The sequence below is a fragment of the Mirounga leonina genome, unplaced genomic scaffold, assembly GCF_011800145.1.
Source record: "Mirounga leonina isolate KUSES-001 unplaced genomic scaffold, KU_Mleo_1.0 Mir_53, whole genome shotgun sequence".
Lineage (NCBI taxonomy): Eukaryota > Metazoa > Chordata > Mammalia > Carnivora > Phocidae > Mirounga > Mirounga leonina.
In genome coordinates this window covers 66,418,808-66,432,213 of record NW_023270807.1, presented here as the reverse complement: position 1 = coordinate 66,432,213, position 13,406 = coordinate 66,418,808, and the positions used below count along the sequence as shown (strand labels likewise).

The window sequence follows — 13,406 nt, the reverse complement described above, 5'->3', positions numbered from 1 at the left end:
GGGTCATGATCCCAGGGTCCCAGGATCGAGCCCCACATCGGGCTCCCTGCTAGGCAGGAAGCCTGCTTCTCCGTCTCCCACTCCCCATGCTTGTGTTCTCTCTCTCGCTGTCTCTATCTCTGTCAATTAAATAAATAAAATCTTAAAAACAAAACAAAACTTTTAATAGTGAAATCTAGAATCTAAAATTATTATTATTTTAGAATCTAAAATTATTGTTAATCTTTAAAAAAAACCAACTTGTTTACTTTTTCTCAGAGGGGATGCATTAATAAAGAACTTACAAATGATTTTTGTGATCACACTAAGCAAAGAGACTGACATTGACTCATTAAAAATAAAATTAAAACCCTTTCCTTCACCCTCATCCCATCATACACACCACACTGTTTTTTAAAGATAGACATTTCATTTCCAGGCCATCATGTCTCCAGCCAAATACCTACGCCCAAACTGTTACATCATATGCCTATTAATCTCCATCTCAGATCCTAACCTCAAGCTTTGTTTTGTTTTGTCTCTCTGTAAGCTCTAAATCAAAAGTGACATTTAATTCTGCAAGATTCTATGGTACAAGATGCAGGGACGCAAAGACAACCCAACTCCTTCCTTCTCAAATGGGCTCAGGTTATTAGATATGTTGATGGGTAATTTTTATACATTTTAAAACATTATTTGCCTATTTCTTGAGAAAGACTGCCATTACCACTCTTGTTCAAGTTGTAATTTCCCTATTTTTCTCCCTCCCATATCCCTCTCTTCTGCTGATGTTCTGTTTTCATTACTTAAACTCCCTGTCTACAATGCTGTTTGCTTGTTGAGGTACACTAATACTTCCTTGTTTTGCATGTTTCTCCCCATAAAACCTAACCAATGTCATGGCAAAGGCAAATGTGGCAGTTCAAAGGTCAGATCAAAGTATATTAATATAACTTCATGTTTACACTTTTTCATCCAAGAAACTCAAAGCCATTTTCTAAGATTAACCTTATTAACTTCACAAATAATGTGTATTACCTTTTACCAATTGCTTAAGGGCTGGTTCCAAGTAAAAGAAAGAGGGCAGGACACCGAAGAGTACCCTGCAAGAGTGCCTAAGGAGCTACACTAACTTAGACACACCTCTCCAGTATATTCCCACCTCTATCCACAACCCTCTCCCTCTTATAAAGGAATTACTGTTGATCTTAGAGGGACCGCAGAATTACCTACATGGTATCACTACCTTTTGCAAAGGAAAAATGGAGGCCCTAAGCAGTGACCTGCCTAGGTCATGTGGCTAAGCCTCGCCCAGAGCCAGCTCCCTGGGCTCAGAGGTGATGCTCATTCCTCAGACCACTTCTTCCTTCCTCTCCCAAGAGCGGCAAGACCTCTGCAGACTAAGCTAATCTACATCGAATGATTTTTTTTTTCCCACTAGCAGCTTGCTCTCATTCACACAGTCTATTTTCTATTATAAATCAATAGCTAGCAGGTCATTACGGGACCCGTATAAAACATCTGGGATTAAAATTACACTAGGGTGTCTGATCTCAAAAGTTCAAACTTTTTTTTTTCATTACGGGACATGCCATGCTAACCTAATGGTGATTCCAGCAATTCTTCTTAAAGTAAATGGATGAGTGGATATGTGTAATTACACTGCTAATTTATCCATGTTCTGAAATCTGATTTACTAATTTTGTCTGTTTTATTTTCTCTGCATTTCTTTCTTTACAAATTAATCTTTCTTTTCACTAAATACAAGTTCTGATATAAGTGAATTCTTTCTTTTTTTTTAAGATTTTATTTATTTATTTTTGGGGGAGAGAGAGACAGACAGACAGCAAGCACAAGTGGGGCAGAAGGAGTAGCAGACTCCCCGATGAGCAGAGTCCCCCTGATGCGGGACTTAATCCCAGAACCCTGGGATCATGACCTGAACCAAAGGCAGATGCTTAACTGATTGAGCCACCCAGGCACCCTAAGTGAATACTTTCTTTGAAACTGTTTACAATGAAAGAGTTTTAGATTACTGTTATTATTCACTTCTTATTCTCAAAGATTTTGATCTTTATATTTTTAGCTCCTTTGTATCCCCAGGGTGGGCTGACACAACAAGTTGTTTTTTTTTTTTTAATATTTTATTTATTTGACAGAGAGAGACACAGCGAGAGAGGGAACACAAGCGGGGAGAGGGAGAGGGAGAAGCAGGCCTCCCGCGGAGCAGGGAGTCCCATGAGGGGCTCAATCCAGGACTCTGGGATCATGACCCGAGCTGAAGGCAGACGCCCAACAACTGAGGCACCCAGGCATCCCAAGACACAACAAGTTTTCAAAAAGATTTTTTTTAATGTTAGTGATTTTTCATCTTTCTTATTCTATAAATGGAGTCATCTGCTTTGTAATATATGCTTCATAGCACCGAAGTTTGGAAACTCAGACATAAGGCTTTCAATCTCAACAAGCTCAAAATGATTATAAAATCCCTCTTTAAAAAAATTTAAAAAAATAAAATTATAAAAATAACTACCTAAATATCTAAATATCATGTGGATATTTTATTGCATTTTGGCTATTATTATTATTTTCTAAACAAAAGGAAAATAGAAAAACAGAAGTGATGATACCAATCATGGTGAAAAGAACAAAGTATCTCTGACTCAATACAGTTGAAACAAAGATGGGAATTACTGACAAAAGGTGAATATTTAGTTTCATTTGGACATTCACTAACATAAGTTGGTCAACCAGATAATCACTGTGAAGAAAAAAAACAAAATTAGGGGCCTGGCTGGATCAGTAGGTAGAGCATGTGACTCTTGATCTCAGGATCATAGGTTCGAGCCATACATTGTTGGTAGAGTTTACTTAAAAAAACAAAAAAAATGTAGGGGCACCTGGGTGGCTCCACTGGTTATGCATCTGACTCTTGATTTCAACTTGGATCATGATCGGGGTTGTGAGATTGGGCCCCATGTCGGACTCCGCTGCACTGACCATGGAGCCTGCTTGAGATTTTCTCTCTCCCCCTCTCCCTCTGCCTCTTCCCCCTCTGGCACATGGGCACACACACACTCATTTTCTCTCTTAAAAAAATAATTTAAAAAATGTAAAACCATGGATGAAATGCTGAGGTCCACAAATGGTTGCACATATAGCACTAACATAGAGAAGTCACTGTCAAAACTGAATGGTCAGTGGCTCTTGGGCTGCACTGCTATGCCAGAACTCAAAAATGGACATCAGTCTGAATTCGATGTACAAAGGAAGGCAGTTTGTGGGAGTTGATATATTCTCCAGGAAAAGTGTGGGCTTGATCAGCCAGTGCCAATGCTTTCTTTCTTTCTTTATTTTTTTTTTTAATTTTTTAAAAAGATTTTATTTATTTATTTGACAGAGAGAGAGATAGCCAGAGCAGGAACACAAGGAGGGGGAATGGGAGAGGGAGAAGCAGGCTTCTTTCCGAGCAGGGAGCCGAATGTGGGACTCAATCCCAGGACCCTGGGATCATGACCCAAGCCGAAGGCAGACGCTTAACGACTGAGCCACCCAGGCACCCCAACGCTTTATTTTAAAGAAGAAAAAATATATATATGTATATCATGATTACCTCAAAAGGCACAATTGTAGCATGTCACTAAGCTTTTTAATGAAAACAAAATCAGTGTTAGGATTTATATTTATATTGTGGTAGAGGTAGGGCTAGATGGTCTAGGCTGGAGAAAGAGGGTAAAATGAATCTAGCCACCGAATCTTCTCAGTCCTTTTAGACTCGTTTTTAGGTTCAGAGTTTTGAGATTTGCTTTGGCTGGCCTAAGACTTGTGGCTTGGTGCTCTAAATCCAGTCATGAAAAAGAAGGAGGGGGGCGCCTGGGTGGCTCAGTTGGTTAAGCGACTGCCTTTGGCTCAGGTCATGATCCTGAAGTCCCTGGATCGAGTCCTGCATCGGGCTCCCTGCTCGGCAGGGAGTCTGCTTCTCCCTCTGACCCTCCTCCCTCTCATGCTCTCTGTATCTCATTCTCTCGGTCTCAAATAAATAAATAAAATCTTTAAAAAAAAAAAAAAAGAAGGAGGGGCACCTGGGTGGCTCAGGTGGTTAAGCGTCCAACTCTTGGTTTCGGCTCAGGTCATGATTTCATGGGTCATGGGATCAAGCCCCGTATCGGGCTCCGCAAGGCGTCTGCTTGGGACCTTCTCTCCTTCTCCCTCTGCCCTCCCCTCCACTTCTCAAATAAATTAAAAAAAAGATCTTAAAAAAAAAAAAGAAAAGAAAAGAAGGAGATATTGCATAAAGTAGGGTCAAGATTGAATTTGTGTTCTAAGGTCAGAGGAGTGTAGCATCAGATGCTCTGGGGCCCTGAAAAAGCAGGGTTTCAGAGGAAGAAGGGGGCAGGGGAATGACAGATTTGGGGAACAACACAGACCTGCTGTGTCACTACTAGTTTGTGGACTCTCCAAACAAACTTCTGACCAAACACCAATTCTAAGTCTGAGCTCTACAAAGGTCACACTAAAATGCTAACCCTGGATTCAAAAATATGCTACACAATGTACTTACTTATAGCTTCGAAAGTAAATCTTGCCATTCAATGCAGTGAAGTGCAGAACATACTCTAAACCAGCCAGGCGGATATTTGGTACCGTGGGGCCTCTGAAGAAATCTGAAAACAAATTTGAGATCATTTAAAAAAAAAAAAAAAAAAGACTAACATGCTTTTAAATTCACTTACAGAAAGCCAGATTGCAAAGTGCTCCATATTGTATCAATACGTACCTAAAAAGATAAAAAGGTGACACAAAAACTGATCCCTGAAGAATGTCTGAGAGTCCCACTCCTCTACCATTTAAGCTCATGACTTTGTGTGTTTAGTTCACTGAGCCATGTAATTTGTCAGTTTTGAAGTTCTCACTCTAAGCCAATGCTTAACATATGCGTATATCATATTTATCATGCATATTAACTTCTTTAAAAATGTAAATCAAAGCATAGAATTTTTTATCTATGACACAGGTAGGTTAAGATGACAAATTTCTATGGGGCGCCTGGGTGACTCAGTCAGTTAAGCATCCAACTCTTGATTTCAGCTCAGGTCATGATCTCAGGGTCGTGAGATCCAACCCTGCATAGGGCTCCACACTCAACATAGAGTCTGCTTGTCCTCTCCCTCTGCTCCTCCCCCTGCATTCTCTCAAATAAATAAATAAAATCTTAAACACACACACACACAAAAGAGCTGTTCAAACTTTGACTATTAAATCAAATTAGGCTTTGTTTTATGGTAGAGGCCAACATGGAAGTAATTCTAAGAAGAAATCTCAATTATATGAGCAAAGATAATAAACTAAAGTGTTAAAGCCAGAAAAAAACCACTGAGATCCATGAGTAGGCTGTTTTCCCACAGTGTGGTGGTCATATCACTAGTGGCACATGAGATCATCTTAAATGATACACAGGCAGATATAATTTACGATGTATTATTTATTTTATCAGATACCATTTTCCATTCATGGTAGAAACATAAACTTTCCTTGTAAAAAAGGAGTCAGGATAAAGAAACATCTCCAGTGAACAACACTATGAATACTACATGTACTTGGCTAAAGTTATGAAGGTAGCATGTGAATGAAAAAAGTTTGAAAAACAACAATCATTTTATCTTAACAAACAAATTTCAAAGTCCTGTTCACTAGGGGCGCCTGGGTGGCTCAGTTGGTTAAGCATCTGCCTTTGGCTTGGGTCATGATCCCAGGGTCCTGGGATCAAGCCCCACATCGGGCTCCCTGCTCAGTGGGAGGCCTGCTTCTCCCTCTGTCTGCCGCTCCCCCTGCTGTGCTCTCTCTCTGCCAAATAAATAAATAAAAATCTTAAAAAAAAAAGTTCTGTTCACTAAAAAAGCCTACAAACAATGACCAACCATGAAACAATTCCTATCACCCAGACTGTGATTTCCAAAATAATTTCTCAATTTAAAAAAGTTCAGGCCTCCTTAGAGAAGCAGCTGATTCCAGGAATGGAGCAATGAAAGTATAAGAGGAGTCTGAAACATCAAAGGGGCAATGAATTAAAATGTGTCTCAGAACATTGCCAAAAAGACTGACCCTAAAATGGGCAGGAATGATGGCTGAGATAAAGAGAGATATTAATGAGTAAGATAAAAATAAAAACCTGGCTAAATACAAGTAAGGGGGTGAAGAGGTAGAAGAAAAATTGGTTATGGTCAGAAGGAAAGCCCTAGCTTGGACCTTTTCTCAATGGATCAGTTCCAAGTAAAATAAGGCCTCAAGCGTGGCTGTGTCCAGGAGTAAATATACTGAGAAAGGGCACAGAAGGCTAACCAGGGTTTTGATGGGAAAGACCAGAGGATCCAGAGTTAGAGAATAGATCAGATCCTGATTCTGCCACTTACTAGCTCTTTACTCTGGATAAATAAGTTAACTGATCTCAATTTCTTCGTCTACAACAAGGGACTATTACCATAATAAACTGAATGTTTGCCCCCCATTACTCCCCCCGATCACTACCAAATTCACATGTTAAAGTCCTAACCCCTAATGAAGCTGTATTTGGGCCTCTAAGGAAGAAATTAAGGTTAAATGAGGCATGTCGTAAGGTTGGGGTTCTAGTCCCATAGGACACTATCCTTATAAGAGACACTAAAGGGGTGGCTGGGTGGCTCAGTTGGTTAAGCGTCTGCCTTCGGCTCAGGTCATGGTCCCAGGATCCTGGGATCAAGCTCTGCATCGGGCTCCCTGCTTGGCGGGAGGCCTGCTACTCCCTCTCCCACTCCCCCTGCTTGTGTTCCCTCTCTCGCTGTGTGTCTGTCAAATAAATCTTTTAAAAAAAAAAAAAAAGAGACCCTACAAAGCTGACACTTTCCCTCCTCTCTCTCCCTCCCTCCCTCCCATGCACAGACATGAAGGAAAAGCCAGGTGAGTACATAGCAAGAAGGCAGTAAGAGTCCTCATCAGAAAATGAGATCTTGGACTTTCAGCCACCAGAACTGGGAAAAAAAAAAAAAATTTCTGTTTTTTAAGCCACCCAGTGTATGGTATTTTTTTTAGCAGCCCAAGCAGACTAATATGATTACCTTTGTAAAGCTGCAGATTACCTGACCTAAACTATGGCAGTTATTTTCATCATTATATATTTTTCAAGTGGAGTTAAGAATTAGGAAATGAAAAAGGTTAAAAAAATTAAAATGACCACTGATATAAAGAAAGGCAATAAGAAAAAAGTAACCCAGTTGGGAAGTTAAATTTTAAGATAGGCTTTAAAGGAACATTTAATAAAACTAACCTACTACTTGATTTACTATATCTTTGTATATAAGAAATAGTAATATTAAATAGTAACCATAAAAATTAGGATACACTGAATCTAAAAATAGATATTTACTGATTTTCTATAAAGAAAAGCAAGACCACTAAGATTAACTACAAATTTATATAGTACTTAAGAAAGCAAAACAGAAGCAAAATTCAGAATGAACAAAATGGCTACCTGGCATAAAAACACTGAAGTTTTAATAAGTTAACTTTTCTTTCTGGCCAACTACCAAAAAAAAAAAGAACTTCCTAAAAGGAAGCCCTTGATAAAATCCTCTTTCCCTACTGTTCTACTTTATTTCATATGAACATAAAATATACACCAAGGAGTCTACAGCTGGTCTTACTTCATATTTATATTAAAAACCAACTTCCCTTGGGGCCTGACAATCTCACTTCATTCCTCTACCTTTCTTGTTCCCCAGATTCCTTTTGGGTTTTCATTCCCTCCCCTTCACCACTGCATTATGTGGTTATTCCTGCCATCTAGTGGAAGCACGAAATAATAAAGTTCTCATAAAAACTACTTAAAAGCAAACAAAAGCCTTCTCTGTTTTAACAAATATATATTGACAATTGATAATTATACAGAAGAACTAGGGGAAAAAAGGCAGAAAATCTGAGCCAATGGAGTACAAGAACAAGAAATCCTGGCTAAAAACCACCCTTGATATTTTGGGGTGTGTAATATTGGAAAAAGGAAATGTTGGTCATTGTCTTTCATTGTTTTTTTTTTTTTAAATTCATGAAAAATTCAGGTAAGAACCTATAGCAAAGACTGCAACGAGTCAGTTGTTCAGCATGGGCAAGATGGGCGGCAGAGGCAGAAAAGCTCAGCCTTTGGTTTTCATTTTGGCTCACCTACTTAATAGCTCTTAATGTCTCTAACCTTCCATTTTCCCATCTGTAAAATGGAGTATCACTAAACTCAAAAGCTTTAGTAAGGACTGAACTGAGCACTACTCAGTTCTTTAAAACACAGCCATTTTTTTAAAGTAACTTCTAAACCCAACATGGGGCTTGAACTCATGACCCCGAGATCAAGAGTGTGATGCTCTACCAACTGAGCCAGCCAGGTCCTCCCAAAATAGCCATTATTAGTAAGAGAAATGAAAAGTTTTGAAAATTGCAATCCCAACAATAAGACCATAAATAATCACAACAAGGAAAAATGAAAGCAATGTGTCTGCCCACAAATGTTTTTCAGTTGGCTCAGATTTGTTTCATTTTTTATTTTTTAAGATCTATTTATTTTAGAGAGAAAGAGAATGCAAGTGGGGGAAAGGGCATAGGGAGACAGAATCCTCAAGCAGACTCCCCACTGAGCACAGAGCCCAACACAGGGCTCAAACCCAGGACCCTGAGATCATAACCTGAGCCAAAATTGAGAGTCAGCTGCTTACCTGACTGAGCCACACAGGCACCCCCCAGTTGGTTCAGATATGTAAAGAGCATGTGTACAATTTCATTTACTTGTAACAGGCAGCTCTTCCTGCCCATGGGTTCGGTCTCTGTACTTTAATAAAAACACCTTTTTGCACCGAAAAAAAAAAAAAAAATAGAAGAAGAACTTATTTGTAACATATACTCCAACTTTCCAAAAGTGATCTAGGGCAAAGTATATCAAAATCCAAAAGAAGGACAGGGCGCCTGGGTGGCTCAGTCGGTTAGGCGACTGCCTTCGGCTCAGGTCATGATCCAGGAGTCCCGGGATTGAGTCCCACATCGGGCTCCCTGCTCAGCAGGGAGTCTGCTTCTCCCTCTGACCCTCCTCCCTCTCGTGCTGTCTCTCGTTCTCTCTCGCAAATAAATAAAATCTTTAAAAAAAAAAAAAATCCAAAAGAAGGACAACCAAAAAACTGTAGCAAAGCTTGTAAGAATGGTTAAGAAGGGACACCTGGGTGGCTCAGTTGGTTAAGCGTCTGCCTTCAGCTCAGGTCATGATCCCAGGGTCCTGGGATCGAGTCCTACATCAGGCTCCCTGCTCAGTGGGGAGTCTGCTTCTCCCTCTGCCTGCCGCTCCCCCTGCTTGTGCTCTCTTTCCTCTCTCTCGCTGACAAATAAATAAATAAAATCTTAAAAAAAAAAAAAAAAAAAAAAGAGGGGCGCCTGGGTGGCTCAGTCAGCTGGGCATCTGCCTTCGGCTCAGGTCATGATCCCAGGGTCCTGGGATTGAGCCCCGCATCGGGCTCCTTGCTCAGCTGGGAGCCTGCTTCTCCCTCTCCCTCTGCTGCTCCCCTGCTTGTGCTGTCAAATAAATAAATAAAATCTTTAAAAAAAAAAAGAATGGTGCAAGGAAAGCTCAGATGGAATAAATTACTTAAACTTGAAAAAATGCTGCTGTGTATCAGAAGAGTTTATATCTCTAGGGATGAACTAAATTACTTTCCAAAGTTAGAAAAGAGCCGGCAAAAGTGATCACAAGGGCGCCTGGGTGGCTCAGTTGGTTAAGCGACTGCCTTCGGCTCAGGTCATGATCCTGAAGTCCCTGGATCGAGTCCCGCATTGGGCTCCCTGCTCAGCAGGGAGTTTGCTTCTCCCTCTGACCCTCCCCCCTCTCATGTGTTCTCTCTCATTCTCTCTCTCTCTCAAATAAATAAATAAAATCTTTAAAAAAAATAAAAAAATAAAAATAAAGTGATCACAAAATATTAAGTAGGATTAATATTAGCAACCTTTAAGAAATTACAGAGAACAATAACATCAGCTTTTCAAAAAAGGGGAGAAAAAGTGATTTAAAATAGGTAAATTTAACATCAATCCCAGATAATGACAATAACTGTATACTGGATTTCAAGAAGGTGACTTGTGAACACAAAGGAAAAGATGTAGTCATTACATAAATCATTAGGAACTAATGTAGTTCACTAAGAATAAGTCATCTGTAAGACAATTTTACAAGGTCGTGAGAATAAAGCAATAGATATAAAGTACTTAGTACATGCTTGGCACTTAGGATGACAACGATAATGAGATAAAAGGAGCTGGGAAGTCACTGAAGGTTTCCTGGGGAAGAAACTTGATCTAAAACTTGCAAGAATGAAAGAAACTAGGTAAATAAGAATGAAATCAGAAGACAATAGGAAAGTGCATGATATATTTTCAATAAACCACTTTTTTAATGGAAAAGAGGGAGGAAAGTGAGAGATAAAAAACAAAACAAGTTATAAGGGGTTATAGTGTAAAAAGCCTTGCACATCCGCCTAAGAAAAATTAATAGAGATTTTTGAGTTCGAAGCTGATGATGTATAACAATCTTGAAAACTTAACTTTTCAATTTTCTAAATTTAATGATGCCAATGACAGGAAATGGATGTAAGCATTTTATAAAGTATAAATGCTTTATAAATAGGTTGATACTGAAGTTACTATAGCATCAAAAAATAATAATGGTCTATGCAATACAGCATCCCTTAACCTCTCCCCTGCTAGTGGGGAATAAAACAAAAAATGAAAAGGGGGAAAAAAAGAGATCAAAAAGAAAAAGCTGTGTACCTACAGTGAAGTGGCAAAGTGTCATCAATGACAGTCCTAGATTGCCTACCTCCCCTATCCTGGGGATAATAAGTATTAAAATGCTTACCAATAAGAAGACTTTTTAGCCTTCTGTAGTCTTCTGTTACATCAAAATCATCACCAGCAAATATTAACATGGGTTTTGTTCCCTCGGGACATTTACTATTCTATGAAATGGAAAAAAAATTATAATGATATAATTATCAATTCTAAACCATTTATAAGCTGGTTTTAAAGTAGTCAATACTTACATACAGTGATTAGTTTTCATATTTTGACTGTCCTAAAACTATGTTTATGAATATTGATTAAAATCTAAAGACTTGGGGTGCCTGGGTGGCTCAGTCAGTTAATCATCTGCCTTCAGCTCAGGTCATGATCCCAGGGTCCTGGGATGGAGTCCCACATTGGGCTCCCTGCTCGGTGGGGAGTCTGCTTCTCCCTCTACCCCTACCCACTGCTCATGAACTCTCTGTCTCTCAGATAAATAAAATCTTAAAAAAAAAAAAAATTAAGACTTAAAACTACAGTTGCAACTTTTAAATTAAAATACAGCTTTTTGTTTCATTCCCTCACATTGTCAAATAAGTGGTCAAAGAATGATTCAAAGAATAAAATAAAAAGCTAAAATTGCTGCTAAACATACATAGCCCTTTAACAGCCAGCATCTCAGAGTCTAAACAAAGTTAATTTCTTTGAATTATTTACTACCACTGTACCTTTACCTACTGTATCACATAAACAGTATTTTAGGGGTGCTTGGGTGGCTCAGTCTGTTAAGCAGCTGAGGTCATGATCCTGGGGTCCTGGGATTGAGCCCCACGTCGGGCTCAGCGGGGAGTCTGCTTCTCCCTCTCCCTCTGCCCCTCCTCCCTCTTGGTGCATGCATGCATGCTTCTCTCTCTCTCTCACTTGCTCTCTCAAATAAATTATTAAAAATCTTTAATAAACAGTATTTTTAAATGAAAGCTAATCTAAACTACCAACTAAACAGGGGCGCCTGGGTGGCTCAGTCGTTAAGCATCTGCCTTCAGCTCAGGTCATGATCCCAGGGTCCTGGGATCGAGCCCCACAGCAGGCTCCCTGCTCCGTGGGAAGCCTGGTTCTCCCTCTCCCACTCCCCCCTGCTTATGTTCCCTCTCTCGCTGTGTCTCTATCAAATAAATAAAAAATCTTAAAAAAAACCCCAAAAAACTACCAACTAAATATTCACATGAGAAGCAACAGAATTTTATACAAGCTATAGAAAGTATGAGCAAACCTTACTCGGCATGATTGAAGCTCTTACTATAAAAGTATTTTGTCCTGTTTTGGATTTTTTTTTTTTTTTAAAGATTTTTTTATTTGTTTATTTGACAGAGACAGAGACAGCGAGAGCAGGAACACAAGCAGGGGGAGTGGGAGAGGGAGAAGCAGGCTTCCTGCTGAGCCGGGAGCCCGATGTGGGACTCGATCCCAGGACCCTGGGATCATGACCTGAGCCGAAGGCAGTCGCTTAACCAACTGAGCCACCCAGGCGCCCTAGATTTTTTTTATACAAAGAATAACATGATGTCAACAATAAGAATCTTTAAAAGCCACAAAAATAAAAGAAGAAAAAATCTAACAAAAAAATTCTTTAACTGAATGATTAATTTCTGAAGGCAAACGGGTGTTAGTCTGAGCTTTCCGTTGATTCTAGCACCTCTATTCTGGTTCCAATCAAGGACTGTACAAATCTAGAAATAAACAAACAAACAAAACTGGACAAGAAAACAAACATCCTGTGCCCTAGGACCAGAGGTCACGTTGCTTCCCTGTTCACCATGACCACTTTTGTTGACACTCTCTGCTTCCAAACTCTGAACCTTAACTGTCTATACTTAGGAGGTGTGCCTAAGATCTGTCTGCGTGATCTAGGGCCTGAAGGGACCTACCAGACCCAATGACTCTTCCACTTACTGTCTGTGCCGACCTGACCCTGCTACTTCTACCCCTATGTCTATGTTTAAGTATACAGAAGGTAGGAGAAAGTGATGCAATATCCTGACCACAATGCATAGTAATAAAAAAAATAACGTTAAGTCATGACCCGGTATACACATCATAAAAATACAACTGAACAAGGGGGCGCCTGGGGAGCTCAGTAGGTTAAGCATCTGCCTTCTGTTCAGGTTATGATCCCAGGGTCCTGGGATGGAGCCCATGTCGGGCTCCCCACTCAGCAGAGAGCCTGCTTTTCCCTCTCCTTCTGCCCCTTCCCCCTCCTGCTCATGCTGTCTCTCACTCGCTCACTCTAGCTCTATATCTCAAATAAATAAATAAATAAAATCTTTAAAAAGATATGTAACTGAACAAGTTATATGAAACAGTACTTAACATTTAGATCACTGATATTTTTCACAATGTGAAAACCCAGAACTAGAAGAAACTACAACAGATGAGCTTTATTTGAATAGTATAAGACACTAAAAATTCAAATACTATGTAAGTACTACGATTATAGTATACTAAAACATCATAATTATGTGACATCCTTGAACTAACCTTCTGAATTTTTTTTTTTTTTAAGATTTATTTATTTGAGAAAGAGAGCAGAGAGA

General features: G+C 39.5%; 1 protein-coding gene across 1 annotated transcript in view; it reads right to left on the bottom strand.

The window, feature by feature from the left end:
* The window catches only part of RPF2 (ribosome production factor 2 homolog), a 37,352-nt gene that overhangs the window by 4,859 nt on the left and 19,087 nt on the right, over positions 1-13,406 (bottom strand). Inside the window, exons 7-8 of the mRNA XM_034991835.1 lie at positions 10,892-10,991; positions 4,541-4,643 (exon numbers count right to left, since the gene is read on the bottom strand). Of these exons, the coding sequence (XP_034847726.1) occupies positions 4,541-4,643; positions 10,892-10,991 (203 nt within the window). The remainder of the gene's footprint in view (positions 1-4,540; positions 4,644-10,891; positions 10,992-13,406) is intronic.